General features: G+C 41.1%; 1 protein-coding gene across 1 annotated transcript in view; it reads left to right on the top strand.

Annotated features, from left to right (window-relative positions):
* The window catches only part of CPNE4 (copine 4), a 323,229-nt gene that overhangs the window by 220,085 nt on the left and 76,001 nt on the right, over positions 1 to 27,143 (top strand). The window contains exons 5-6 of the mRNA XM_081801971.1: positions 979 to 1,062; positions 4,342 to 4,431. Coding sequence (XP_081658097.1) covers positions 979 to 1,062; positions 4,342 to 4,431 — 174 coding nt within the window. The remainder of the gene's footprint in view (positions 1 to 978; positions 1,063 to 4,341; positions 4,432 to 27,143) is intronic.

Raw genomic sequence — 27,143 nt, 5'->3', positions numbered from 1 at the left:
ATTACCTGGGAGCTCTGCCACACTCAGGCACCCCCGGTCTTTCTGTGACCCCGAGGGTCCTGAGACCACACTGTCCCGGAGGGTTCCACCCCCCGCTTAGCCATCAGAGTGACGTCCCTCGGCGGAGCAGACTTCTAAAAGTTCCGATTTTGTGCTCCGTGGTTCTATCAGTTGCCAGAAGTGGCCGACAGAGGCCCCTCCCCCGCCATCTATCCTCCCGAATATCGCCTCGGATTCACTTCTCCACACATCCTACCTTCCAGAAAGTGGTTGCTTTTCTGTTCAGAGAGCTGTTGCTGTTCTTTTCTTCCGTCTCCTGTTGAGTTCATAGGTGTTCAGAATGGTTTGATCCCTATCCAGCTGAATTCCTGGGACCTGATGAAATTTAGGGCTCCTACACCTCCGCCATCTTGCTCCTCCCCTCCAGTTAGAGCCCTTTAAAGATAATATTCAAAGAATAAATGAATCAAAAATATATTATGCCTATAAAGATTTTTGAAGAAACCAATCTCTAAATAGCGCAATGCTAATTGGATTCAGGTAAGTTCCCCCATTCTAACTGCTTACCAGAAGCTAAAGACTCATCTGAAGCCTTTATAGTCTTTCTTACAGTGTCTGGTATACCAAGAGGCAGAACCAAGAAACAGATAATAAAAACAGATCCATAGGTGATCCAGATACTATAGTCATCAGACAGAGGCTTTAATGATAACTATAATTAATATGTTTAAGACAACAGATACATTGCTTTTCAAACATGATCATTGGAATTGATCTTTGAAGAATACTTTGGATTTTACTCAACGAAGAATGTACTTCTCCAAGGACTTGGAGTTCAGATGCAGTTCATTCTAGCCAAGGGTGGATCACAGAGATGAAGAACAAAGCAGGGAAGGGTCAAATCCAGTGGCATTTGATTCAAGGCAGGATCAAATATGTGTAGGTGGGGAATAACTGATTTTTGTTTATCTATTTTAGGATTTCTTCAGTAAATCTGACCCATTTCTGGAAATTTTTCGTATGAATGATGATGCAACCCAGCAGCTTGTACATCGAACTGAGGTGAGAAGAGTCATCTTCAGCGTTGCCATCTCATCTTCTAAGATAATAAATTGACCTGTTTCAAGAAGCCCCTTACATTTCTTGATGTCTGTAGTCTGGAGTCTTCACTGTCTTTAAGAGGACTCTCTGCCTTTTGTAGCTTTTTTAATTCTCAGTTTAGTTATATTACAAGACCCTCTCTCACCCAAATTTTCCAGTGTTGACCTTCAATACATTCAGTCAGCAATTTATTAGTAATAAAAATATGAATATTAGCTAACATTTAATGAGAGTGATTAAGTGCCAAGCATTGTGCTAAGTGATTTTTTTTTTTTTTAAAGATTTTTATTTATTTATTTATTTGAGAGAGAGAGAAAAACAGCATGAGAGGGGATAGGGCCAGAGGGAGAAGCAGGCTCCCTGCCGAGCCGGGAGCCTGATGCGGGACTCTATCCCAGGACTCCGGGATCACGACCCGAGCCGAAGGCAGTCGCCCAACCAACTGAGCCACCCAGGCGCCCCTGTGCTAAGTGATTTATATGCATTATTTTATTTTCTTCTCACAACAATCCCTTGACATGATTATTATTACCCCCATTTTATAGTTGATTAACTGAACCTTTGGGAAGTCAAATGATTTTCCAAGTTCTCATAGTTAGCAAGGGGTAGAGCAGAGGTTTGAACCAAGTTTGTTTGGCCTGAGCTTCACTATAATTTGGGAAGCCATTCTGCCTCCCCAGTAAAAGTTCATACACTGGGCTGATGTCAGGCCTATCATATGAACACCTGCCCTGTCTCAGCTGCCACTTGGTCTAGCTGCATCTCCTTCTCGAGCCCTCTCCTCTTTCTCCCTAGGGCTCCAAACCTTATCCCTTATTAACCCCACCACCACCCAGTACCACACACCCATTCAACGACCAACCCCAATCTCCACTTTTTATTTTATTTTATTTACAAGCTAGTCCAAGAGAGTCTGTAGGGATGAGAAGTACATTGATAAGGGGGATGTGGGGTGATTGTGATGAATAACAGAGCTGAGAGAAGACTGTTGTATACACACACACACCCACACACACACACACACACACACACCACCAGTGGTGGAGTAAATGAAGAAGAAACCCTCATGACTTTCATAGGACTATAGTGGGGGTGCCATGTTCCCACTACCTCACATTAGAAATCCATTTCCATTTTCCTAAAGTAATAGAGTTGCAAGTAGCATTAGGGGAACTTTTTGTGATATATTTAAGGTAGACAAGAATTAAATAGTCTTGAATGGGCAAAGTCTATGGATATGGTACATAGTTGGCATTTAATAAAATGTGCTGAATAAAAGAATGGATAATGAATGGAGTTGAGTATAGATAATATGTCTACTACATGTTATAGTACAATGTGATTATCTGGAATTTAATCCCTGGGGAGTAGATTGAGGTGCAATAGTTTCCCTGAGTGGCACCAAATTGCCACCATCAAATAGAGTCCTTTTCACAGATACAGATTCCTTTGGTGGGACAGACTTCTTCCAGGAGAAGTAAATAAACTTTGGTGAGAATTAGAAGTGTTGTGTCCATTCATGCTTTTGCTCCGGCCAGTGAATGAGGGCTTTAATGTGCAGACAGAAAGGAGATGAGAGTTGTATTATTAGACTTCTCTCACAAGATCCCCCTCTCCTCTGCTCCTGACAGCAGTCCTTTTCTCATTATTGGTATTGGTAAATTCTCCTATTCCCAAGAATCTCTAGAACTCCTCCCATACCTCCATCCTGAGGGGCTTTTGGAGTCTCACAAGAAACGTGATTGTAAAGTTTTCCAATGAGTCAGCAACATGACATCGATTTTTTTCCTTTCTTATTCAACAGATATGAAATAAATACTAAGAATACTGTTCTCTTAGGGGAAGTGCATACACACACACACACACACAAATTCTAATTTCATAGGAAATTTCTAGTTGAAACTTTGATCTGCTATTCAGTTTTTCAAAACTGTTGCAATGAAATATCATCACTTCTTAGTGTTTTTATATAAAGGTGAGAACTTTAAATTAACCCAAACCCTTTTATCGAACTTTTCTTCTATCACTTTGATCATCCCCAGGGTATCAGGGCACAAGACAAAGCCCCACAGGAGCATTATTTTTTGTACTTTAATGCAATCAAAGAAATTTAATAATTAGAGTCCATGATACAATCAATAATTCATAGTTATATTAAGGAATCCAGTATAAGAGAGAATCACTTATAAAAATAACTATGTTATTTAGATAGAGAATTAATTTTTTTATAATGCTAAGGCTTCTGCTAACTAAAAATTTCATAGGAAGAAAAATCGATATGACAGAATTCTATTTGACTTCAGTTGTACATACCCTAGAGCAGTAGTTCTTGAATTTCATGCATCAGAATCATATAGGCGGCCCACCTCCAGAGTTTCTGTCAGTAGGTCTGGGTGCAACCTACAAATCTGCACTTTTAACAAGTTCCTAGGTGATGCTGGTTCTCCTGCTGTTCTAAGGACCACACTTTGGGAACCCCTATCCTAAAGTACACAGTACAGTCCTAGGCACAGAGCAAATACTCATACATTCTAAGCCCAGTTGACTTATTTGAATCATAGTGATGGCAGACTAAGATGACTCGTATGGATTCTTGGACAGGATTAATTAGCAAGCTGCTTCCAAAAGGATTTCACTGTTATAGACTTAGTTTGTGACACTGAAGATTTGAAGCTCTGCCCTATTATGCCTTCCTAGGATAGCTGGTATAAGTATACTCCTGGGGTTTTTCTTTTAAAAGAAACTTCTCCTCTGACTTGCAATCTGCTCTGACTCGAGGTCATGAGTTACCAAAAACCATTCAATTCTTTAGCAGTAGAAATGACCTGCTAACAATCTCTACACCAACCAAGGGTCTTTACTTACACTGCATAGGAATGACAGTCCTATAGAACTGGAGATCCTTTATCAGAGGCCAGAGGTAGGCCTGCCTCCTCAATCCTAGCTCCATTTGATATAGAGGGGTCATCCCCAGCATCTACATGCTGGAATATATTACTGTCATTATTTATGAGACAACAGCCAGGCCAGTGGCCACAGGAGTTCTGCCCATAATGACCCACTTAATGGGAACCCTTAAAAGATTTTCTACTCCATGTTTTCATTAAGACATCTATTCCAGGCAATTGTCCTTTTCATAAGCGCCACAATGTTTCTCTAACAGTTTTTATGTTGAAATGTGAAAATGTCAAGCATTTCTTCCCCAACCCACCACTCCTCTTCCTCTCTTTCTTTCCTCAGGTTGTTATGAATAACTTAAGCCCAGCCTGGAAATCATTCAAAGTATCAGTCAATTCTCTATGCAGTGGAGATCCAGACCGCCGGCTGAAGGTCAGAAATCTATTTCCGAGAAATGCAATTGTTTATGTATTTAACTCTCCTCTTTCTCCTCATGTGAATGTTGGCAAACCCAACATTTTCTGTACCACTTACGCAAATCTCTTAGCATCTTGATGGAAGATGCAGGGGCTATTTCCTCTGCAGGAGCCATTGAAGCTCATGAGATAGTCCAAGATAAATCCTGACTGTGTTATGTCAAGAGGCAAAATCCGTGGCTTCTCAGAGACAAACTGTGGCAATAAGTTCATGGTGCAATTGGGAGATATTAAAAATACAAACACTGTATCAGTTATCTGCTGTTGCATAACAGACAATCCAAAATTTAGTAGCTTAAGACAATAATCATTTATTTAGCTTATGACCCTATGCATCAGCAAATTGAGTTAACCTAGGAGGTTCTTCTCTTGGTCTTGCTTGGACTCTCATGTATTTGCAAGGTGACTCTGCTTCTGGGGCTTGACTAGCTATCATCTGGAATGATTGGGTATTTGAGCCATTTATCTCTCATCATCCAGAAGGCTAGCTTGGAGACTTGTACACATAGTGACCTTAGAGTTCTGAAAGAGCAAGAACAGAAGCTGTAAACAAAGTCTCTTAAGGTCTAGTCACAGAACTCATATGAGGTCACTTCCTCCACATTCTATTGGCCAGAGCAAGTCACATGGCCATCCCAGACTCAAGGGGTGAGGAAATAGACTGCCTCTTGGTGAGAAGAGCTGCCAAGTATGGTGGCCATTTTTTTCAATCTACCACAAATGCTTTTGGGGTATCATGGGAATATATATGCTGGAAGAAAAGACACCTTGCGAGGTTGACCAAAGAAAAACAAGAGGTAGAATGCCAGGAGCAGACTCCAGGAAGCATTTTTTATGGTCTAAGCTCTGACCCTCCTTCTGCCTTGGGAGTCCAGAAACTCCATGTTATCCATGCCGCAGAGTTGATTCTACCAATTCAGGATGACTAAGTAAATTCAGTAGAGACCGGAACCTATAAACTGAAAGGCCGATTAATTCATGTTCAGTGAGAAACATGCCCATCAAGCAACCTCAGCATTCACATCAGCTTAATCAAGACACTGTCTCTCTGTGGGCCAGCCATAGGAAAGACAGCTATCAGAAGGCTGCTATGATAGTCTGACAGCAGAGCCAGGGGTGCTGAATAACAGGGATGGTGAATGGCTTCAGACTCCGAAAGCCTAGGACCTCTACCTCCACTAAGGGAAGATAGGTCCATGAGGCAGACTAACCATTCATGTTGATCTTTCAGCGCACCTAATCCCCTGGAAACTGTTAGATGGGCTTTGCCAGTGTTTGTCTTTGTAACTTTACATTGTCTTCACCCTTTTTGCCCCACAAGCCTTCTTCTGATAGAGTTCTTTTGATTTGACAGTATTGTCAGATTAGAATCCTGTCTGGTTGGTTAGTCCCAGCTTCTTTAATGTGACCTTGTATATCTTTGCTTCATACTGTTCTGTGTGGACTCTGTGCTTGAACTCTCAGCAGATACGCTTCTCTCCATGTTCTTGAGGAGCAACTCAGAGTTGTCCCGAATATCTTGTCTCTGATAAGAGCTAAGATATTTCAAGCCTCACTTGCCATCAAGACTGTCTTTCATGTCAAAATCAGGACTCCTGGCTGTTTGGGACTTCATGTGTCAGTTCATATGCAGAATGCCAAGAGCTTCAGCTTCGGGCCTAGGGTGGTGATTGCTGCCTGTATTCTGGGCAACCCCCATTCCATTCCCAGTGAGATAACTGGCCCTACGTGGGGCAGAAATCAAATAATATGTCCATTAGCCATAGATCAACTTTGTCATAGGGAGTTACGAATTGAATAAAAGGAGAGGGTTGTCTGAAATGGTATAAAAAAAATTCACAAAAGAAGCCCTCTATGGTCCTGTGAGTGTTCTGCTGTCTGTAGAGGAACAAGTGGGAATAAAGGAGATAGATGATGGGTGATAGATAGATGAGAAAGAAAGAGAAAGAAAGATATAGGGGGTTGGAGAGGGAGAGGGAGAAAGGGAAGAAGGAAGGATCAGGGCTTCTCAACAGCTGCACCATTAACATTTGGATTTTGTTGGGCTTGTCCTATGCGTTCTACAATGTTTAGCAGCATCCCTGGTTACTAGATGCTAATAGTACTCCAGCCCCATCAGTCTTAGAGCCAAAGGTCTATTCAGATATTGCTAGATGTTTCCTGGAGGGTAAAATTGCTCCCAATTGAGAACCAATGGTTTCAAACTTAGCGTGTGTCAGAATCACGTAGAAAACTTGCTAAAATGCAGACTGCTGAACCCCATCCTCAGAGTTTCTGATACAGGAGGTCTACAGTGGGCCTGAGAAGTTTGCATCCTAACAAGTTCCTGGGTGATGTTGCTGCTGCTGGTTTCAGCCCACACTTGAAGGACCCTGGTATAGACATTTGCTTCTCTCTCTCTTTTTTTTTAAGACTTATTTATTTATTTGAGAGAGAGCATGAGTGAGAGGGGCAGAGGGAAGGGGAGAGAGAATCTCAAGCAGACTCTGTGCTGAGCATGGAGCCCGACACAGGGCTTGATCTCATGACCCTGAGATCATGACCTGAGCTGAAACCAAGAGTTGGACGCTCAACCAACTGTGCCACCCAGGCGCCCTGACATGTGCTTCTTCATGACCACTTTCTCATGGCCTAGTGTCTCCATAGCATTTTCCAGCACCCAGTCTCCCCTTTATCACCGCTTTTCTGCCTGGCATTCATACCTATCTGCACTGTCCCAGCCTTCTCAGCTTTGCACACACCTCTCTCTCTGCCCAGAATGCCTTCTTCAGTCTGCTTTTCTTGAAACATGCTACTTCCCTTCAGGTCTCTTAAATTTCCCTCCACTTCCAGAAAACTTTCCTCTTTCACTTCTGTGGGATGCCTTCTAACCCTCTCCACCTACCCCATTAAAATACCTCTCAAGTTGTGGGATGCCTGGGTGGCTCAGTCGGGTAAGCAGCTGCCTTTGGCTCAGGTCATGATCTCAGGGTCCTGGGATCGAGTCCTGCATGGGGATCCTTGCTCAGTGGGGAGGCTGCTTCTCCCTCTCCCCTCCCCCCCACCTCCCGCTCATGCCCTCTCTCTCTGACAAATAAAGAAAATCTTAAAATAAAATGCCTGTCAACTTGTTTTGAAAGTTTCCATTTACATCTCTGTCTCCTCAGTAGCTGACTTGTTCTTTCCAGTTTGCTCCTTCAGGGTGAGAGCCAGGTTTTGTTCACTCTGTATACAGGTGTTGAGCACAGTGCTTGGCACAGAGATGTCCAGTACCTTTTTGCTGAGTGAATGGATAGAGGAGAGAGGGAAGTACTGAGAAGTCAGCAGGGGGTGTCTAACCTTACTGGGGCGGGGGTTGGGGTGAGGTGGAGAATTGCCCACACCAATATTTGGTATACTGGAGTTTACTCTGTCACAAAGCCTATATTGCACTCACCTGCTCACAATATCCAAATGCAGCTTTTCTGAAAGGCAGGATAGACTTCCTGTATTGCCCTTTATTTGTATTCATTATTTTGTCACAAAGGCCACTGTGAAATTCTCATAATGCTGTCCCTAGCCAGCTTGCTCCAAAATAAAATGGTTCCCTATTGGTAGGCAGCATTTTCATCCATATGGGTGTCATTCTTCCTACCATCAAAAAACTAGAAAGCAAATTAAAAAATTTTTAATTTTAAAAACACTCTCAGGTTAGATTTTAAATCTTAGCAAAATTTTAACAATTGGGTCTTTGTGTCAAATGAGGCTTGATATCTTTGATTCTTATTTATTCAGGACCCACATGAACACGAAGTTCAAATAACCAGCTTTTTATTTTGCTTTTATTTATTCTGTACTGTTCCTTTGCGTAAAAAATAAAAACATTCAAAGAAGCCTTTTTTTCAGAAACTGATGCTTTAACTTATTGTGGAACTGTTCAAACATACATAAAAGGAGAAAGATGATATGATAACTCCCCATGCCCAGGCACACAACTTCAACAATTACTGTCTCATGGCCAATTTTCCTTCACACACACCCCTAATATCCATTTCCCTTCCTCTACCCACTGGATTGTTTTGAAGCAAATCCCAGACCAGGGCAAACACATCCATTAAGCACGGTGCCAGGGCCCAGCAGACTTTCAGGAGTCCATGAAGATGTTTTCATTTCTTTTAAGATTAGAAAGGAAAAAATGAACTTGTAAGACTGAATAAAATGTTTTAATTTTTTCTCACCTCAGAAAGCAATGATATTTTTAGGATCCCAAAAATCTACTATGGTGGGAGGGGACCCATGAAGGCAAAAGTGCTGAGGGCCAATGAAGGTCATGATGTGGCCTTGTCCCTGATATCATTTCACCCCAAAATGCTTCAGTATGTATCTCTAAAGAGTAAGGAATCATTCTATAAACATAACCATAAACCATTATATGATATCTAATTATATTATATATCTAAGAATATTAACTAAGCCTCCTTAATATCATCAAATATTCTGCCACTATTCATATTTGACTGACAGCCTGCCTCATTTATTAAGATATATATATATTTTTTTTTTTTGCTTTTCTTTTTTTTTCAAATTGGGGTCTAAATAAGGTCCAAGCATTGCATTAGACCAAAATATCTCTGAAGTTTCTTTTAATCTGTTAGTTCCTTCTTTTTTTTCCTTGCAATTTACTTATTGAAGAAACCATATTGGTTTATCCTGTGGCATTTCTCACATTCTGTGTTCCCTATAAGTGAGTAGTTGGGCTTGATCATATTTGAGATCTGTTTTCTAGCAAGAATGCTTTTTATAAGTGATGCAGCTTTCTTAGGGCGTGAACAGTCATTGAGGAACATTGCCTACATTCGTTAGTTTGTTAGGGTTTTCAAAAACTTTCCAATTCTGTCATTACTTCTTTATTTATTGTTTAATGTCTTCTGTAAAGAAAAACTTTCCCTTTAATTACTATTTGATTCCATGAGGTGTGATTCATATAAGAAAGATAGGAAAAATGTTTTATCTTTCCTTCTTTTTAAACCAATTTTCAGAATAATAAATTAATTCTCTTGCATCCTCCATAGGTGACTAGTGAAGTCCCTCAGTATTATTAAGAATTTATGGATTTTGGGGTGCCTGGGTGGCTCAGTGGGTTAAGTGTCTGCCTTCCGCTCAGGTCATGATCCCAGGGTCCCGGGATTGAGCCCCATGCAGGGAGTCCGCTTCTCCCTCTCCCTCTGCCCCTGCCCCTGCTCTCTCTTTTGCTCACTCTCAAATAAATAAAATCTTTTAAAAAAAATTTGTAGATTTTTAAAAATATATCTGAGAGTTTCAGTCTATTTCAGTTATTATTCCTTTGAAATTTTGAATAGCTGCATGTTTAACCAATGAAAATTGCTTTAAGTTAACTCGAGTTCTTTTTATTTTATTTTATTTTATTATGTTATGTTAATCACCTTAACTCGAGTTCTTTTGACATAACTTAATAGTAATTAATAGTTTCCTTGCTTTCTGGTATACATTTCAAAATTCATGAATTTTGAAATTTTGAAATTCTTTTTCACCATTGGATCCATCTTGTAGATGCTGAGTTGTATATTAAAAGTCTTCTTGAAACAATTCCTCTCCATAGCTAAACCTCGATCCCATAGAACTCTCAGTTCATTTGTTTCATTTTGCGTTCAGTTTCTAGGAATTTTTTTTACAAATTTAATTTTGCTCTATAACTATGTAAAATGTTTACATGATTCTCAAGTCAAAACTACAGAACAAGTAGGGCGCCTGGGTGGCTCAGTCGTTAAGCGTCTGCCTTCGGCTCAGGTCATGGTCCCAGGGTCCTGGGATCGAGTCCCACATTGGGCTCCCTGCTCGGCAGGAAGCCTGCTTCTCGCTCTCCCACTCCCCCTGCTTGTGTTCCTGCTCTCGCTATCTCTCTCTCTGTCAAATAAATAAATAAAAAATCTTTAAAAAAAAAAAAATACAGAGCAAGTATATTCAGAAAAATGTAGCTTCCTTTCCTGTCCCTATACCACTTTTTACCATCTTCTCTTACAGGCATTTTGTAGTACACTTTAATACTTGGCAGAGCTAGCTCCTTCCACTTCTGTATTCTTTGTCTCTTTAAGGGTTTTTCTGGACATTTTGCTTGTTTTTTTCTGTCCATTTAGCTTTACAAACAACTAGTACCAGGGGAAAAAAAAAACCTTGATGGTATTTTTATTGATATTGCAGAGGAAACCTCTTTAATATTGAATCTTCCTATCCTAGAATATGGAAAGTCTTCCCATTTGTTCAAGTCTTCTTTTATGTCTACAGGAGTGCTTAATGTTTTTCTCTTATACGTTTCCAACATTTATATTTCAATTTATGCCTAGTTTTTATTTGTTTCTTTGACTCTTATAAATGGAATCCTCCATTATGCCTTCTATCATTTGTCAATATAAAGTTATTGAATTTTGTTTGTTTTCTTTTTTTCAAAGATTTTATTTATTTATTTGAGAGAGTGAGTGAGAGAGAGAGAGAGCCCACAAACAGGGGCAGGGGCAGAGGGAGAGGGAGAAGCAGGCTCCCACTGAGCAAGGAGCCCGACACGGGGTTTGATTCCAGGACCCTGGGATCATGACCTGAGCGGAAGGCAGACACTTAACCGACTGAGCCACCCGGGTGCCCTGAATTTTGTTTGTTTTCTTAAACTGCAATTTTATTAAGTTCTATTATTGTTTATAGTAATTTTCTATTACTTTTTCAACATTTTCCAACTGTATAATTATATCATCTGAAAATAGAGAGCTTTTACCCATACTTACTATCCTGATGGCTCTAGTTATTGCTCTTCTTTATTTTCATGGACTAATACTCCCAATACAGTGTTGAATAGTAAAGGAGAAAGAAGACATCTTTGTCTTATTCATCACCATAGTAGAAAATTCTATAGTGCTTTTCCCTTCATTCTCACTGAAATTAATTTTTGAAGTGATTATGAAGGTGTCAGAGGCTTAGTGCTTTCTTAGCCACATGTACTGAGCCTCAAAGACCTGTGCTGGCATTCAGAGAAGATTCTTGTTTGTTTTGGCAACCCTAGAGACAAAAGACATTGCTCTACTTCCTGAATAGATGTAGACTTGTATTTAATATTAGCTGTTTAATTAATTTATCCATGATTTCTATGACATATTACAGTCCCTATCAAAATCCTAGTTTCATTTACTTCCAAACATACAGTGAGGTAGCTTCATCTTCATTTTACAGTTGAAAAAACTGAGGCTTAACACCCCCATGCAATCAAATGTGAATTTTAATGCTCTTTTTATTGAGTTGTACTGTCTCTATTTTGTTGTCTTTCTTAGAAAATAAATCATCTTGATAAAGCATATCACTTAACCCTGAACCAACCAGAATGTTTTATTTACCATCATTCTAACAGTTAACAGAAACAAGACTTGTCTGTATATAACATATTTCATGAAGTCTGAGAAACTACCAGTTATATAAATCACCACTGAGGGGGAAAAAAGTTCTTAATGAAGTTATAATGCAATGTTTTCTTACCAATGTGTGGTTATAAGAAAATGTGTGCCTCTTAAATTCCATGAAATGTGATATTAATAATTTCTTTTGATTTCATCAATGCATTATGAATATCCAGTATATATTCTTTAGAAGGCAATGCTAGTATTCAGAATAGATTCTACCAGACAAGGGTCTTAGAGAAGAGGGTGAGAAGGCACTATCACCAGGCATTATTAACACATTGTTAACACCCTAACTGTACCTCATACTATGGGAAGATGCCATGACAGAGAAGTCTAGAAAAGCACCATATAGGGGCACCTGGGTGGCTCAATAGGTTAACTGTCTGCCTTCAGCTCAAGTCATGATCCCAGGGTCCTGAGATCGGGCCCTGTATTAGGCTCCCTGCTCAGCGGGAAATCTGCTTCTCCCTATCCCTGTGCCCTTCCCCCCTGCTCATGTTTAGTCTCTCTCTGTGTCTCTCTCAAATAAACAAATAAAATCTTAAAAAAAGAAAGAAAGAAAGACACCATATAAGCACCTCAAGGCCATTTCCTATCCCCTTCTCTAATTCTCAAACCACACAGGTAACCTGGACACTTTCTCCACGCAGAGTTCATTAGGTATATTCTGAGTATGGTTGCCTTGGAGAGGTATCTAGGGTGATCTCTGTATCAACCTGTCCCCATGCCTATGCAAGAGAGAGGCCCAGTTTTTCACTGAGGTCATGGTGCAATGGGCACAAGCAAGAAAACAGGCAGAAGGAAGTAACAGAAAAAAAGGAGAAGCAGGTCCCCAAAGTCAAAGCAGAGGTTATAGGACTCAAGAGCCCATGACAGCATGAGAGGAGGCCCAAAGTCCAAAGCAACTAACAAATGACATTTTTACCCACGATTCATCTTACTCACCCTTTATGCCCTCTCTTTTCTGTAGCCATGCATGATTGATTTAGAATAGCCATGTTCATGAGCCCCCATATGACACCCCCAAAGTTGGATTTCTGGCCAATCAGAAAGGTGCTGATCCTGAACCAGGATCCTAGACCCCAGTGGTCCTGGAATCTTCACTTTAGCAACTTTCCTAAACAATGTTGGTACAAGCCATTTCCCAACCACACATTGAGAAACACTGTCCTCCTACTGATTCTCCAAACCTAGCTGACTTGCTGGTACTTCTCTTAGGTAGGTCAGTATTTCTATTGCAAAGCTGAGTGCATATGTATGTATACGTTCTGCTCTTCCTCCTATATGAAATCCTTAACATTTGTCCTTTGGTTAGAGAGAACTAATGGTATCTCTCCCTTTCTCAAGTGTGACCAGGCCATCTTGAATTGAAATTGTATTTTCACCACAAATTCATTGTCTTTGCTTTGTACTCTCTGAGCCAGACTGCCTCACAAGTGCCAAATGGACTGGACTCTAGGAGTATGTTTTTGAGTTTGCCTTGGACCTTCCCCCTTTATTCCCAACACCATGTGACTCCTAACACCTGGATTCCTAAGTGCCTCTTATTTTTCTTCTGATTCTTTGGGCTTAGTTGCCAAACTTGTTTTCTTTCTGCTGCATCCTGTTTTTCTCTAACAAACCTTCTGACTCTTAATGCTTGAAAAGGAAAACAAAAAAACATCTCAGTTCTAACCCCCAGATCTCAGTCCTTGACAATGGCCCCAGTTCAGCCCCATAATTCCCCCAAACCCATAGATTCGATTATTAGGTACCCCATGCATTACACCAACATTTTCTGATTCTTGGTGCAAAACACAGGAAGGTGGAATTAAGAGGTCCATCAGTAACTATATTTGGCATTATTGGAAACCCCTATAATAAAGACAGTCTCAGGCAGTTGAAAGCAAATTCACTTCCTTCTCTATCTACCTTACAACTGAAAGGGGGAAAAAGAGCCTGAATGGCCCATGGACTTGTTATGTTCTCTTGAGATCTGTTAAAATCCAAGTGCTTTTTTTATGGCCTTCTGGGCTCAAGGGCTTTTTCTAGGCTCAAGGGCTTCTGGGTTTGTGCCTGTCAGTAGTTCACTCAGCCTAAATGTCCTACAATTACCAGAGGATTGCAGACATATAGGTGTCTCTATATTGGATCGGCATGGCACAGCAATTCTTAACTCTACTTAAGTAAATGGCGTCCCAGCCCCAGCAGGCTGCCTCTACTGAGACCTGTAATCAATACTGTGGCATGGGAAAGCAATAACCAGCTTAAATAGTGTGAAATCATGCAGGAATAAAGGGGGCTTCTAAATTAAAGAAAAGTTACATACTCTCTCAACTTTAATAATTCTTTCACTTTTCATTAATATTCCCTCTTTTTTACAATTGGGAATTCAAGAATATGTGTAAGCAAATTGCTTAAGATTACACAGCTAAGTAGTGCAGCCTAATTTAAACCCAGGTCTCTCATGCTCTGTGGCCCTTGCTCTTCACTATGGAAAGACAGCTAACATTTACTGAGCATTCGCCAGCTACCTGGTACTATACTGGACACTTTGCTTAAATTATCTCATTCAACTCTATACTTACCCTAGGTGAAATGATACCGCAGTAACCAAGAACACCCATGCAGTAGAAGTTTATTTCTAGCTCACATAATAATCAAAGATAAATCTTCCCAATCAGTGTTGTTTCTCCTTCATGCAGTGATTGGAGAACCCAGTTGCTTCTCTCTTGTGGTTCATCCATACCTTGGGGCTTCATTGCTATTTTCATTAGCACGCAGAAGGGAAAAGATGTGGAGAGGGCTCTCTCCAGAAGTTTTAGCTGAAAACAGCACTTGGCATTGCTTGCCTATATTCCAATGACTAGAACTTAGTCATATGACCACACTGAACTGCAAAGGAGGCTGTGAAATGTGATCTTGTTGGGGCCTAGAAAAGAAAACAAATGTTTGGTGCCCAGCTAGCTGGTTCTTCCATGGAAGATACTGTTATTGTCCCCATTTTGCAGATGAGAAAACTGAGGCTTGAAAAGATAAAATAACATGCTTAAATTCACAGAGCTTGCATGCTACATAGGCAGGATCAAGCCCATCTAACTCCGGAAACTATACTTTATAGCTGCACTATCTAATAAAACTTTCTGATAATAGAAATATTCCGCATGTGTGCTATCCGGAAGAGTAGCCGCTACCCACATACGGCCAAAGCAATTCTCTCCCAGCCTCTCATCTCTCTTTTCCTTTAAGCCTTTTTTTCTATCTTCAGTCCCCTTATGTTAGGATCCCTTCCCTTTTTTCTTTTTTCAGTCAACACCATCCAAGGAGAAAATTCTACCCCTTCATGTGTCAGGCTTCTGCTGCGAATGGGAGCCCTCCTCTGCCCAGTCTTTAATGATTCCAAAGGAGGAGGAATGGGTCTCCTTCAAATGGGGTCAATGGTAGGTTCTTCAATGCCAAGATAATTTTTCATCAGTGAGAATTAGATCTGATTTCCTTAATATCTATCTGGGAAGAGAGCACACCTTGCTAAAGCAAGTATTCTGGGTTTTGGGTGTTTTTTTTTAAACCAGGAAACCACACAATCTGGTCTTAAATTCTTTTAAAAAAGAATCGTGGCAGTTAGTGTTTAATGGATATAGAGTTTCAGTGGGAAGATGGAAAAGTACTGGAGACAGACGGTAGTGCTGGTTGCACAACAATGTGCGCTTAATGCCACAGAGCTCTACACTTAAAATGATTTTATGTTACATATCTTTTACCACAATAAAAAAATTTATTACCAAAAGAACCTCCTTCCTGTTACCATTACTTTGAACTTCCCATTGTGAAACAACTGCTAGGTATTATTGTCCTAGGAGTGTTTGACATCTGCCTACACCCGGCATACTTTACCTGATGATGGCTCTTGTCTCAGCGACCTGGGATGAGGGTGTGACAGCTTCTAAGAGCTTTCTCACCCCCAGATCCCCCCCTCTCAGAAATCCTTCTACGGCGGGAGGGGTGGTCCTTCTTTTCACCACTGTTATGAACAAAGAACATAAAAAAGGTGATGTAACCTGGTCAAACTGTTTTGTTGGGACAGTTGTCCCAACAGTTGCTCTGTCGTTGACTAACCCCAAATATGTTTTTGAAGAAATCACCTTTGGAAGATACTCTGACATTCTGAACTAAGAGCACCAAATAAACACTCATCAGTGCCCTGGTGAAATCATTTAAGGTGCAGAGGGAGCCCTCTTGTCATCCAAAGAGGACATTTCTCCACTAGAGAGAACTTCCATCTCAACAAATCACAGATTCCACATTATTTAACCCATCTATGTCCACTTCTGTCCTAAAACTTAAGATAGCTAATCAGCTACTGGAAGGATGCTTGAATAAAACTAGGAAGCTAGACAAAGTTGCTGAATGATGAAGTGGAAGGAGAATTCTAAGCAAAAAGTTTGAGAATCTCCTGATGCAACTTTGTGGCAGAATTCAAACTGGTGGGGTCCCTGCTCTGTCCAAATGATGCTGTATGCTGGTGACCAAGACATTCATTTCTGCTAGTTATTCTTGGTTGCTGCTTGTATTCACTTGTTTACTTATTTGTTTATTAATGTGAACCACTTCATCGTTCATTGCACCACTTTGTTAATATTGAAGCTGAAAAACTTGCCTCAAGAGCTCAATTTTTATTTTTGCACTTTTGGAAATGTTGTTTTTAAACCTAGCCTTGTCAATAGGAAGGCTTCCACAAACTGAGTTGACATCCAAAGAGGCCATTGCATTGAGTCAGTTTCTGTAGGACATTCAGCTACTCTACCACATTTCAAACATTAAACAGGAAATTTTTTTAAAGTATTGCAATCTGCAGCCATCCTGGGCATTTCTCTCTGTAAAGTCTTTTCAATAGAATTACCAAACAAAATAGTAAGAGAGCTATCTCTTAGGAAGTATAGCTTTTATAAAGAGAGAGCCCTTGAGCCCAAGAGAAATGACCCATTTTTAGGTACTTGGCAGAATGCCACAGTCCCTCTTTCTCAGGAGCTGGAGGAGGTATCAGCATCTCCTTATGGAGATGTTGCCTGTGAGATCCCAGCTGTCTGCAAAAGTGCTTGGATTTCCAGAAAAGTCTTGGGGAAAGCCAGGGTTTCGTCTGTGGGGAGCACATGAAATTAACGTCAGGGGACAACAGGTTGACTTCATAAGAAATGAATTATTTATTCCCTGAGAGCATATAAATTACCTTTCTTCCAGTGTCCTTTGACTCATTGCAGAAAGGACACAAATGCTTTTGTGCCACACCAATAAGGAGAAGAAAGTTAGAATGATCATCTCCCCTGCCTCCACCCTATAGAGTTAGAAAGAAACGAGATGGAGACACCTCTTCATGATGCCTACAGAGGATGCTCAGGCTGGACTGCTCCAGCCAGAGTTCCATCTCACTTGGTGTGGTCTGCAGCTTCTTTGCTTGTATAGGCACTCAGCTTAGTCCAATCACCCCAACTTGATGAGACCTGGAAAAATTGATTCATAGTAGAGGTAGATGCGTAAGTCAAGAAGCCAATATATTAAATTACAAAACTTTCAATACAATTTTAATAAATTAATTTAACAAGAACTATAATCCTTCTGCTCCACACAAGGTTCTCCTTCCCTGATATCTGAATACTCATGAAGCAAAATTATCAATCAGAAAGTGACTTGGCAAAAAGATGGAAAAAATCAAGGCAAGGGTGGGTGAGGAGTCTTGAGAGATTCTACTTTGGTTAGCCGTTTGACACGAAGACCCTCTGGAGAGTCTGATTAAGTTAATAGGATATTTGCTTTTAAAATGCATACAATTCTAGGGCTTTGTAAATTCATTAAAGCTGATCTCTGGACTCCAGACCTCTGAGCTAAGCCATGGTGAGTCTTGTCAAAGTATAATTTTCAAAAAGTTAAAAGCATGACATTCATCCAAATATCAAATGAACATATGTCAAAGATTTTATTCACCTCATTCATTAATGAGGAAACCAGTAAGATGATCAGACTGTTCTCCAAGAGCATTTTGAAGAATCGGGTTTACATAGTCTTTTTCTTTAAACAGGACTAAGAGAGTTCTAGAGATAAAATGGGTTAATGTCCTTCACAGCAATAAATCATAAACTTCAGGGTTATCTTTGCTACCAGACAGAAATCACTGTATCATATACAAGTTTACCATGTATAACTTCACAGAGTCTGAGCTCTTAGGTCATAGATAATAAATAGGAAAATCAAGCAATGGTATATTCATGTGGAAAAATAAAGCATCCTTGGGCGGGCCTGTTAAAGCTTCAGCATGCCATTGAAAGGACTCGCAGTCACACTTTTGGTTACGTTATGGATATTTTTTTTCTTAGTAGGCTCAGATAGCCCCCGAGTTCACATTTCTAGAACCTGATATATGCCTGAAATCCCTAGGTGTCCCCCTTCACCCCCTCTCCACCTCTGAATGGCTGGCCCATTCTTTTTTTTTTTTTTAATTTTATTTATTTATTTGACACAGAGAGAGAAAGTACAAGCAGGGGGAGTGGCAGGCAGAGGGAGAGGGAGAAGCAGGTTCCCCCGCTGAGCAGGGAGCCTGAGGCAGGGCTCGATCCCAGGACCCCGGGATCATGACCAGAGCTGAAGGCAGACGCTTAACCGACTGAGCCACCCAGGTGCCCCTGGCTGGCCCATTCTTAACCTTCAGGTGTCGGCTCCAAACTCAGCCACTCAGAGACGCCTTCCAGGCTTCATTGTTCGTACATGCATTCCTCAAGTTAGAATCCATCTTACCACCTTATCAGTCTTCCTCATGGCATCTACACATCATCCATAATCATGTCTATTTGTTTATGTGGTTACTGTTGTGCAAATACCAAGGTCTGAAGGAAAGGAACTGGCCTATCTAATTCACCTCTGTCTCCTCAGCCCCTAAAAGAGTGCTTGCATATAGTTATAGCTTGCATATAGTGCTTAATAAATATCAGCTTAATGGACAGAAGCATGGATGAATGTATATGTGTATATATATATAGATGCCCATATATACATTAACTAGATCCTATGAAGACATTCTGCCAAGTTTGTGCTATTTGGTCTGCCCTTTTAAAGGCTCTAAGAAAAACAGTCCTCTCATCCATTTATTCTTATCCTCACGTCTATTGACACTACTGATTAATTTATTAGTGTCATCACATCACTTTTGACCTGTGACACTTCCTTTCAAGGCAAGTCTAAATTCATTATGGAAGCTCTCTTTCCTTATTGTCAGTGTCTTAGAGAATCCCCAAATGCAGTCCATTTATCATTATATCCCCCTCCCATAGTTTTTCTATCAAATTTAAACGCATCTTTCCCTCTACCAGCCTCAGAATTGTAAGAAGGAAAAAAAGGAAGGGAAGAGTCTGGATGAGGAGGAAACCAGCAGGGAAAGACTCTCCTTCAGGGGGGAGGGGCTCGAATGAAAGTCACAGAAAGAAGGAACAGTGTCTTGGCCTCACCTGGCTCTCACAGCAGAGCTCTTGGAGGATAAGGGGACCTAAATTCTCAGAAAAGGAATGGGAAGGAAAGCAGCCTGGTAGATTTTCCAAAAATCAGGTCTCTCATTTCACTGGCATAGTTCCCGGTCAGGTACATTACTTCCTTCAAACCATCTCTGAAATAGCAGGGACTAAGACTCCTATTAGGAATGATGAATGCTGGTTTACCTTTAAGCCATGAGATTTGGAGGGGAGGTGGGAGAGTGATGGGGTGGGTGAGACAAGCAGGATTCAATTAAGTCTTGGAGTGGCTGAGAAAAGAAAGGGCCATTCTCTATGTTCTGATTCTCAGAACCTTTTCTGTAATTTACTTATCTTTTTTTTCTCTCCTTTCCTTCTCCCTGGCAGTTAAACATCTACCCAGATATTATTGTTATTGACCACCTGCATGCCTGGTTGAACTGTCATTTAAAACATTTTATGACAGCTATCCCATGAAAGAGTAAAAATCACTAAATGGACTTGTCAGGAAGCATTACCTCCAGCTCATCTCCCCTGCAGACCAGCTGGCCCTCTTCATAAGCACTCTTGCAATTCACTCACCCCTGCCACTCCCAGTAATGAAACCCACTCTTGAAGGCATACAATGTACCAAACCGCAGCAGACCTTATGACAGGTCAACGTATGATCTAGAACAATGTTGTCAAACTTGAGCATGCATCAGAATCTCCTGGAGGGCTTGTTAAAATACAGAATTCTGGGCCCAAACCCCAGAGTTTTTGATTCAGTAGGTCTGGGGTGAGGCCTGAGAATTTGCATTTCTCACAAAGTTCCTAGGGAATGCTGATGCTGCTGGTCCAGAGTTCACATGGGGAGAATCACTGATATTGAAGAAATAGTCAAGAGACAATCTCACTATCATGTTTCCCTCAAGTCACCCATCTCCACCTTAAAACTACTCTATATCTGCATCCATTGTTTCCTTCTTTCTGAAACTAGCTTATTCCTTTGCCCATTTCACTCTAGTTCTTCACAATACTCAAAGGCTCTTCCATAGCTGGTCATTGATACAAAGCCAGTAGGAAGTGTTGAGATCATCTAGTCTCTCAATCGGGGTTCCTCAGCTTCAACAATACTGACATTTGAGCCAGATCATTCTTTGCTACAGGGGGCTGTCCCATGCATTGTAGAACATTTAACAGCATCCCTGGCCTGCACTAACTAGATGCCGGTAACACAACCTCATACCCCAAGTTGTGACAACCAAAACTATCTCCAGACATTGCCAAATCTCCCCTTGGGGGCAAAATTGCCCCTGGTTGAGAACTACTCTAGTCAAATGTATCTCTAATCGCTCCCTCTCTGGTGGGGTTTAAGAATGAAAATTCATGGCATCTCTTCCTGAGTTCGGTCCAACTGAGAAATAAAGATGGAATTCAACAACTTGGAAATCAAACCAGCACTTCATTGCTGCTAAAGCAAGGAATGCTTCCTCTGGGGGAGGTTTGGGTTGTGACTAACACTAGCCGAGGAAGCCCACAGTTAATCTTAGGATGGGCAGAAAACAACCATGTCAATGCCAGGCGGCACTGCAGTAGCGTAACTATGGCAGGGGTTCTCAACCTTGGACACGTATGGGAATCACCTGGGGAGCTTTAAAAATTATTGATTCCTAGACCCCCATCTCAGATCGATTAAATAATTTCTGGGCATGAGGCCAAAGCATCAGCAATTTTGATAGGCTGCCAAAATGATTCTAATATGCACACGTGGTGGGGAACCACTGCTCAACTCAATAGACTGAGAGGATGGAGCCCCTTGTTGGATTTCTCTGATGGGTACTGAGGGGACAGCAGTCTGATGCAAGAACTCCCAGCAAGTTTCTTAAGACTCAATGCGTCTTCAAAATTCTGCTGACATGTACATTATGTAAGCTTACTACTATAAAGAATACAACATATTTACAGGCTTCAGAGGAGGCTTCCTGGGAGAACATAGCGTTTAATCCTGGACCTTGAAAGTATGTAAAAAGGCCCAGAAGTGTGTGATTAATAGACCCAGTGCTGCCACATTTTAACATGTTGGGACAGAGGCCCCAGGGCAGGATAAGAGTTGGCAAAGCTACTGAAGTAATAAACAGCATCTTGTGGGTCATGCTAAGGAGTTTCGATTTTTTCCTGAGAGCAATGGTAGGCACTGAGTGTTCTATGCAGTAGAGTGACTTGGTCGTGTTTGTATTCTTGGGATTAGTATTCTACCTTTTTTGTGGAATTTTGATTGAATGGGGTGAGGCTGGAAGCAGAATATCTGGTTAGAAGTCATAGGACTTTCATACAAATTTTAGGATTGTTTGTTCCAGCACTTTGAAAAATGTCATTGGAATTTTGATCGGGATGGCGTTGAAGGTATAGATTGCTCTGGGGCACGTACTGCATAGAGCACTGGGTGTTATAAGAAAACAATGAATCGTGGAACTCTACATCAAAAACTAATGATGTACTGTATGGTGACTAACATAACATAATAAAATTAAATTAAATTAAAAAAAAAAAAGAAGTCGTAGGAGTAATCCCAAGTAAGAGTTACCAGACGGGGATAACCAAACTCGGTACCAGAGTGGCTACTGGATAGAGAGAGAAGAGGAATGCCTCGAGAATTCGTCCCTAATTCCTGGCATGGTCACATGGATAGAAAATGGCACCGTTCCTTAAGATCAGACCATTGAAGGAGCAGGAGTTTTGGGGTGGGAATGATGAGTTCAGTTTTGTACTTGCTAAGTTTAAGGTGTGTATGGGCCCTCCAGTGGGCTGTTGGCCCAGGATTGTCTCAGTTTTAGCACTGAAAGTTCCGCATCCTAGGAAACCATCAGTCTTGGGCAGACCAGGACAGTTGAATAATCTGGCAACTGATTGTTCAGACACTTTGAGTCTGACTCTCAGAAGAGAGAGCTGGGCTGGGGCATAAATGTAAGAATTGTCAATAAATGGATGGTGTGTGTGTATGTGTGTGCATGTGTGTGTGTTTGAACATGCATGCAAGTGCACATGTATATGTGACTAGAGGGAAACACACCAAAATGATAACTGTTAACAGTGCACATTTCTTAGTGGCTAAATAATGAAGCTATTTTTTTTTATTTTAATTCTGCTTTTCAAATTTTTCTACCTCAAGCCATGTATTACTTTTGCCACAAGGAAAAAGAAAACACTAGTTTAAAATACACAATTTAAACAATAAATAAAAATAAAATGCACAATTGTTAATATCAACACCAATTTTCTATATTTGCTTAGACCTTTTTAGTTCATATTTTAAAATTCAGAATTGAAATTATTTTTCAAAGTCCCAGAGGGTTTTCCTGATGATAGGCAAACACATCCTAATTTTGTATAGTAACATGATACAAAGTTAAGAAATAGACCATGGATCAATGTGGCTTATCTCCCTTTAAACTCCCCCAAGAAGATCTTAGGGGTAAATAACCTGGCAATAGAGCAATTGCTTGGTGAGGCCGTCAAACAATCAGAGAAGGCTGCGGTCCTTCTATATACTTTCACTGGCTTCCTAAAATGAGTATCATATACCACATTTCTTCCTTGTTCATCCTACAATTACAACCTTTATTACGCATTAAGTATATAAGACAGTAAGCCATTATTGTGTGCCTACTGTGTGCTGGGAACTATGCTGGGTACTTTCCCACATTCCATCTACTGTAATCCACACAACAAAATCGTAAGGTTAACAAAGAAGGAAACTGAAGCTCAGCAAGTTGATTAAGCTCCTCAAAATTCACAGACCTTCTAAGGACAGAACCTGAAGCCCCCGGTTTGAAGGTTTCCTACAGCCCTGTGGTCCTACTATCAGACCACACTGTCTTCAGGAGATCCACCTATTGTGATGCTTGGGCTAAGTGATGATGATCCCCTGGGGGTATCAGGTTCAATCCTTATTCTCAAGGTAGAAGAAAAACAAAATGGAAGACTTATTTATCCATCATTCTCCATGACTGAAAGACGAGGGAAGAAGAGGAATGCCAAGGATATTCCTGCAACTTAGTATCACCCATCAGTCAGGAAACAAGAACCTCAGGGATTCTTGTAAGCTTGTTATAAAATCCAGAGAGTTCCATAATACTTTAAACCTCTTGGGAGCACCCATGTAGGCAGAAAGGAGATGGTAGCGTGAACAATTGTTTTTGTTCTTCTTGGTTCAAAATCAGAGATGATAAAAACTCTCTTTTGCTTTTCTGCCCCCTTTGTATGTACTTTAATTCCAAATGCTTCCCAATATTTTCTCTTCAGAACTTCATCTAGGAGGTAGACAGGGCAGGATATATTATTTCCATTTTGCAGATGAAGAAACTGAGACATAGATTAAGTCGTTTGCACAGGATATCACAGAAGAAAAGCTGAGAAATTATTTTCTTCTCTGTATCAATCAGGATTCTGGCAGGGCATTTAGTAAAGGACTATCAGCAGATGTAAAACAAGAGATGGTAAAGTGCCCAGCAACTAACAATAGCAGGAAGCTTTTACCACCGCAGGTCCAAATGGGTGTTATACGCAACTAATAAACTATTGAACACTACATCAAAAACTAACGATGTGCTATATGCTGGCTAACTGAACATCATAAAATATTAAATAATTAAAAATAAATAAAATAAAATATGAAGTAAATAAATAAATAAACAAGTAGAGGGAGTCAGGTTACCAGAAACCTAAAATAGAACTCACTTCCCTCCTCCCCCCAGGAGCTGTGGCTGTGAAGGAACATAGGTAACTGCCAAAGCCTCAGCATGGCAGGGAAGCAGCAGAGGTAAATACCCTGAGATATTTACCCTCCTGCAGGTGCTTCTCCTAGTAGGAAGTCAGCTCTTCACTAGTCTTTCTACTGGGTTTCCATTAATGCTATTCACGATCTCCTGAAAGCTCTTACTTCAGCACTGATGCTTTGTATGGCCTGTCTCTCTTTAGTGACAACAGTGGGTTCTGGGTGTGGTTGTTTCTTAAGCATGAAAAGGAGTCTGAGGACCATCTACCAGGACCATAAGGATACTGGACTGGAGAGTTCAAACCATTGAGTGATTCAGTATTGATGGAGCTTGGAGTTCTGGGAGGCAATCTGATATGACCTCCCTTTTCATTCTACTGTGATGTGCTAAACTGGAACAGCATGCCAAAGACTGCTGCTTTTTACAAATCAGTTTTTCATCTGGGCACAGCCATCCTATCAGCTGTTGTCCCTGTGTTTCTAGGTTCCAGGCCTTGTAAATCCATCACCAATCAAACCCAGGAGCATAGAGTGAAGTGGGACAGTTTTTGGTTTCCATGCTTGCCTAGCTAGTTGTCATTTTGTTCTAGCAAGAAAGGACTTCTGCAAAACTGGAAGAGCAGGTAGACAACCAGCACTTGCTTCTGGCTCTTCCACCTACTTACAGGTGATTGGACCTCCTTGGATATGTCCCAGAGGCTTAGTACCAACCTCTCTGAGCTTCACTTTCTTCAGTAGTCAAGGGAAGGTAATAGTACCTGCCCTGATTCCATAGGATTGATTCATTCATTTATTCATTTACTCCTTCATTCAACAAATCTTAAATTGCCTACTATGTGCCAAAACAGCCTTAAGAATCCACATTAAAAAAATGTCATCAAGGAGAAAACCCAGAACTTTCAGAGCCATCTCAGTTTCAATTATTTAAACCATTTATTCCTTAAAAGTGGTAACCGTTTGCTGAATATCTTTTAAGAAGCAGCTCCCTTAACTACATTAAATATGTAATCATTCATTCAGTCACGTATAAATCTCTCTTTAAGATCTACTCTCTATGAAGCACAATGCTAGGTTCTGGAGGCACAAAGATGAACATCTCCACCATCAGGACATTCAAAGTATAAGGAGGAAGCCTGATGTCAATGCATAAGCAGAGAGATGTTTTTTGAAGTGTAGTAATACCAACGAAAGAAAAATTCATAGGGTATCTGGGGTGTCAGAGAAGAAAGATACGGTCAGACTTGAATCTCTAATAGTTAATCTGGCTTCATGGTTCTGAACGAGGGAGAGAAGCAGTTAAGGTGCTACTGTGGTGTGTGGACAAGAGATTATGAGGCCCTGAAGTGCAGTGATTTTGAGGGTAAGAGAGCAAAGGAGTCATCTGGAGACCTATTTAGGCAACAAATTTGGCAGGAAATGCTGACTGCCTAGATACCAACTGGGGAAGGGGAGAAGGGAAATGGAGGAATGAAGAGTCTTCTCCAACTTCTAGCTTGAGTCATCTTATTAATTCCTCTCATCAGCCCTGCAGGGTGCCATTTCACTCAGAGAGCCTCAGGATCAAGTATCTAGTAAGGTCTGAGCCAAGATTCAAACCCAGGCCAGGCTGACTCCAAAGCCCATGCTTTTCTACTAAAAACCAAGCCTCTTCCAGGATCTTCATATGAGTGTGACCATGGACCCCTCTTCTTAGATCCAAAAACCCACTCCCAGAACCATTAAATGGGAGAAGGGAAAAGAGGGACGTGGCAGGATTGGAGATGGTGGAGGGCAGGTAAAGGGTGGGGCCTGACAACCAGACATCCCATTCTTCCAGCATCAGCATCCCTTTCCCAGGGCTCTTCTCCACCAGTAGGTGCATGGTTCTCAAGGTCCACCAGGTAACGTGGTCCTTTCTGTAGGAATCAGCACAGGCAGTGTCTGCAGTGATTGCTGGCAGGCAGATTTACTGGGATTGCTCATGGCATTTCCAGGTTTGGGGAGGTATCGGATGTGCTCCAAAGGGAATCGCCTAAGAGATGAGAGTCCAGGAACTCCAGTTTGCTGTTTGCTTGCCAGCATTCTCGGGCTCCATCCTTCACTCCACCATCATTGGCAGTGCAGAACTTCTCTGTCTGGCCAAAACAGTATCCACACAGTGGAAGGGAGCTATTTTACCCACTCAGAGTTTCCTCTGGATTGGCACAACAGTTATGAGACAGCTGGGGGGAAGGTAGAAAACCCTCTTCCCCCATCTCTTCTGAGACTCTGCTCCAACTTCAGCTGGTGGTTCAGATGACAGAATGGTGCCACCTGTGGGCCAAAGCTCTGCGTCATCAGTGGTTTCGAGTTATGTTCTCTAGCAGCCACGGAGCCCAGAGATGGTACCCACCTGTCCTCGCTAGCTGCCCAGGCTTTTCCTCATCCTGAAATGCTTGCATATCTCTTTTTCTTCAACTTACCCATTTACTGCTGCTCCAAATTGCAGAAAGAAATTTTTCAAGAATCTAATGACCCAGAGTTGAGATGGTTTCCTAGCACTGGATATGTTGTGACTGTCCTCAACAGGACTCACTCTCTGAATTTAGCCCTGTGACATCTGTTTTACCCTGGAGACATAAGAGAGTTTTATGAGGAAGTTTCCTGAGGACAGAATTTAACCTGAGTTTTTCTGCTGTCATAATATGTAGGGGAAAGAATTTTCATAGGTTGTTTCAATTAAACCAATAAAACTACCTAAAGCAAATTTTGTTTTCCTGTTGATTACATTTTGTAATAAGAAACATATGGGACAGGGAGCCCTTTGGCCTCTTTTTTTTTTTTTTTTTTTGAGAGCGAGAGAGAGAAAATGAGCATGAGCAGGGTGAGGGGCAGAGGGAGAAGCAGACTCCCCGCTTAGCAGGGAGCCTGATTCGGGGCTCAGTCCTGGGACTCCCGGATCAGGACCTGTGCTGAAGGCAGACACTTAACTGTCTGAGTCACCCAGACGCCCCTGGCCTGACTTTTAATTCTTGGGGCATTGTATGTTTTGAGAGAAATGTAA

The sequence above is a fragment of the Leptonychotes weddellii genome, chromosome 1 (assembly GCF_054177405.1).
Source record: "Leptonychotes weddellii isolate Sample4059 chromosome 1, ASM5417740v2, whole genome shotgun sequence".
In the NCBI taxonomy this organism is placed as follows: Eukaryota; Metazoa; Chordata; class Mammalia; order Carnivora; family Phocidae; genus Leptonychotes; species Leptonychotes weddellii.
Note: the sequence above shows the minus strand (reverse complement) of the source record. Positions and strands in the feature narration are given on the sequence as shown.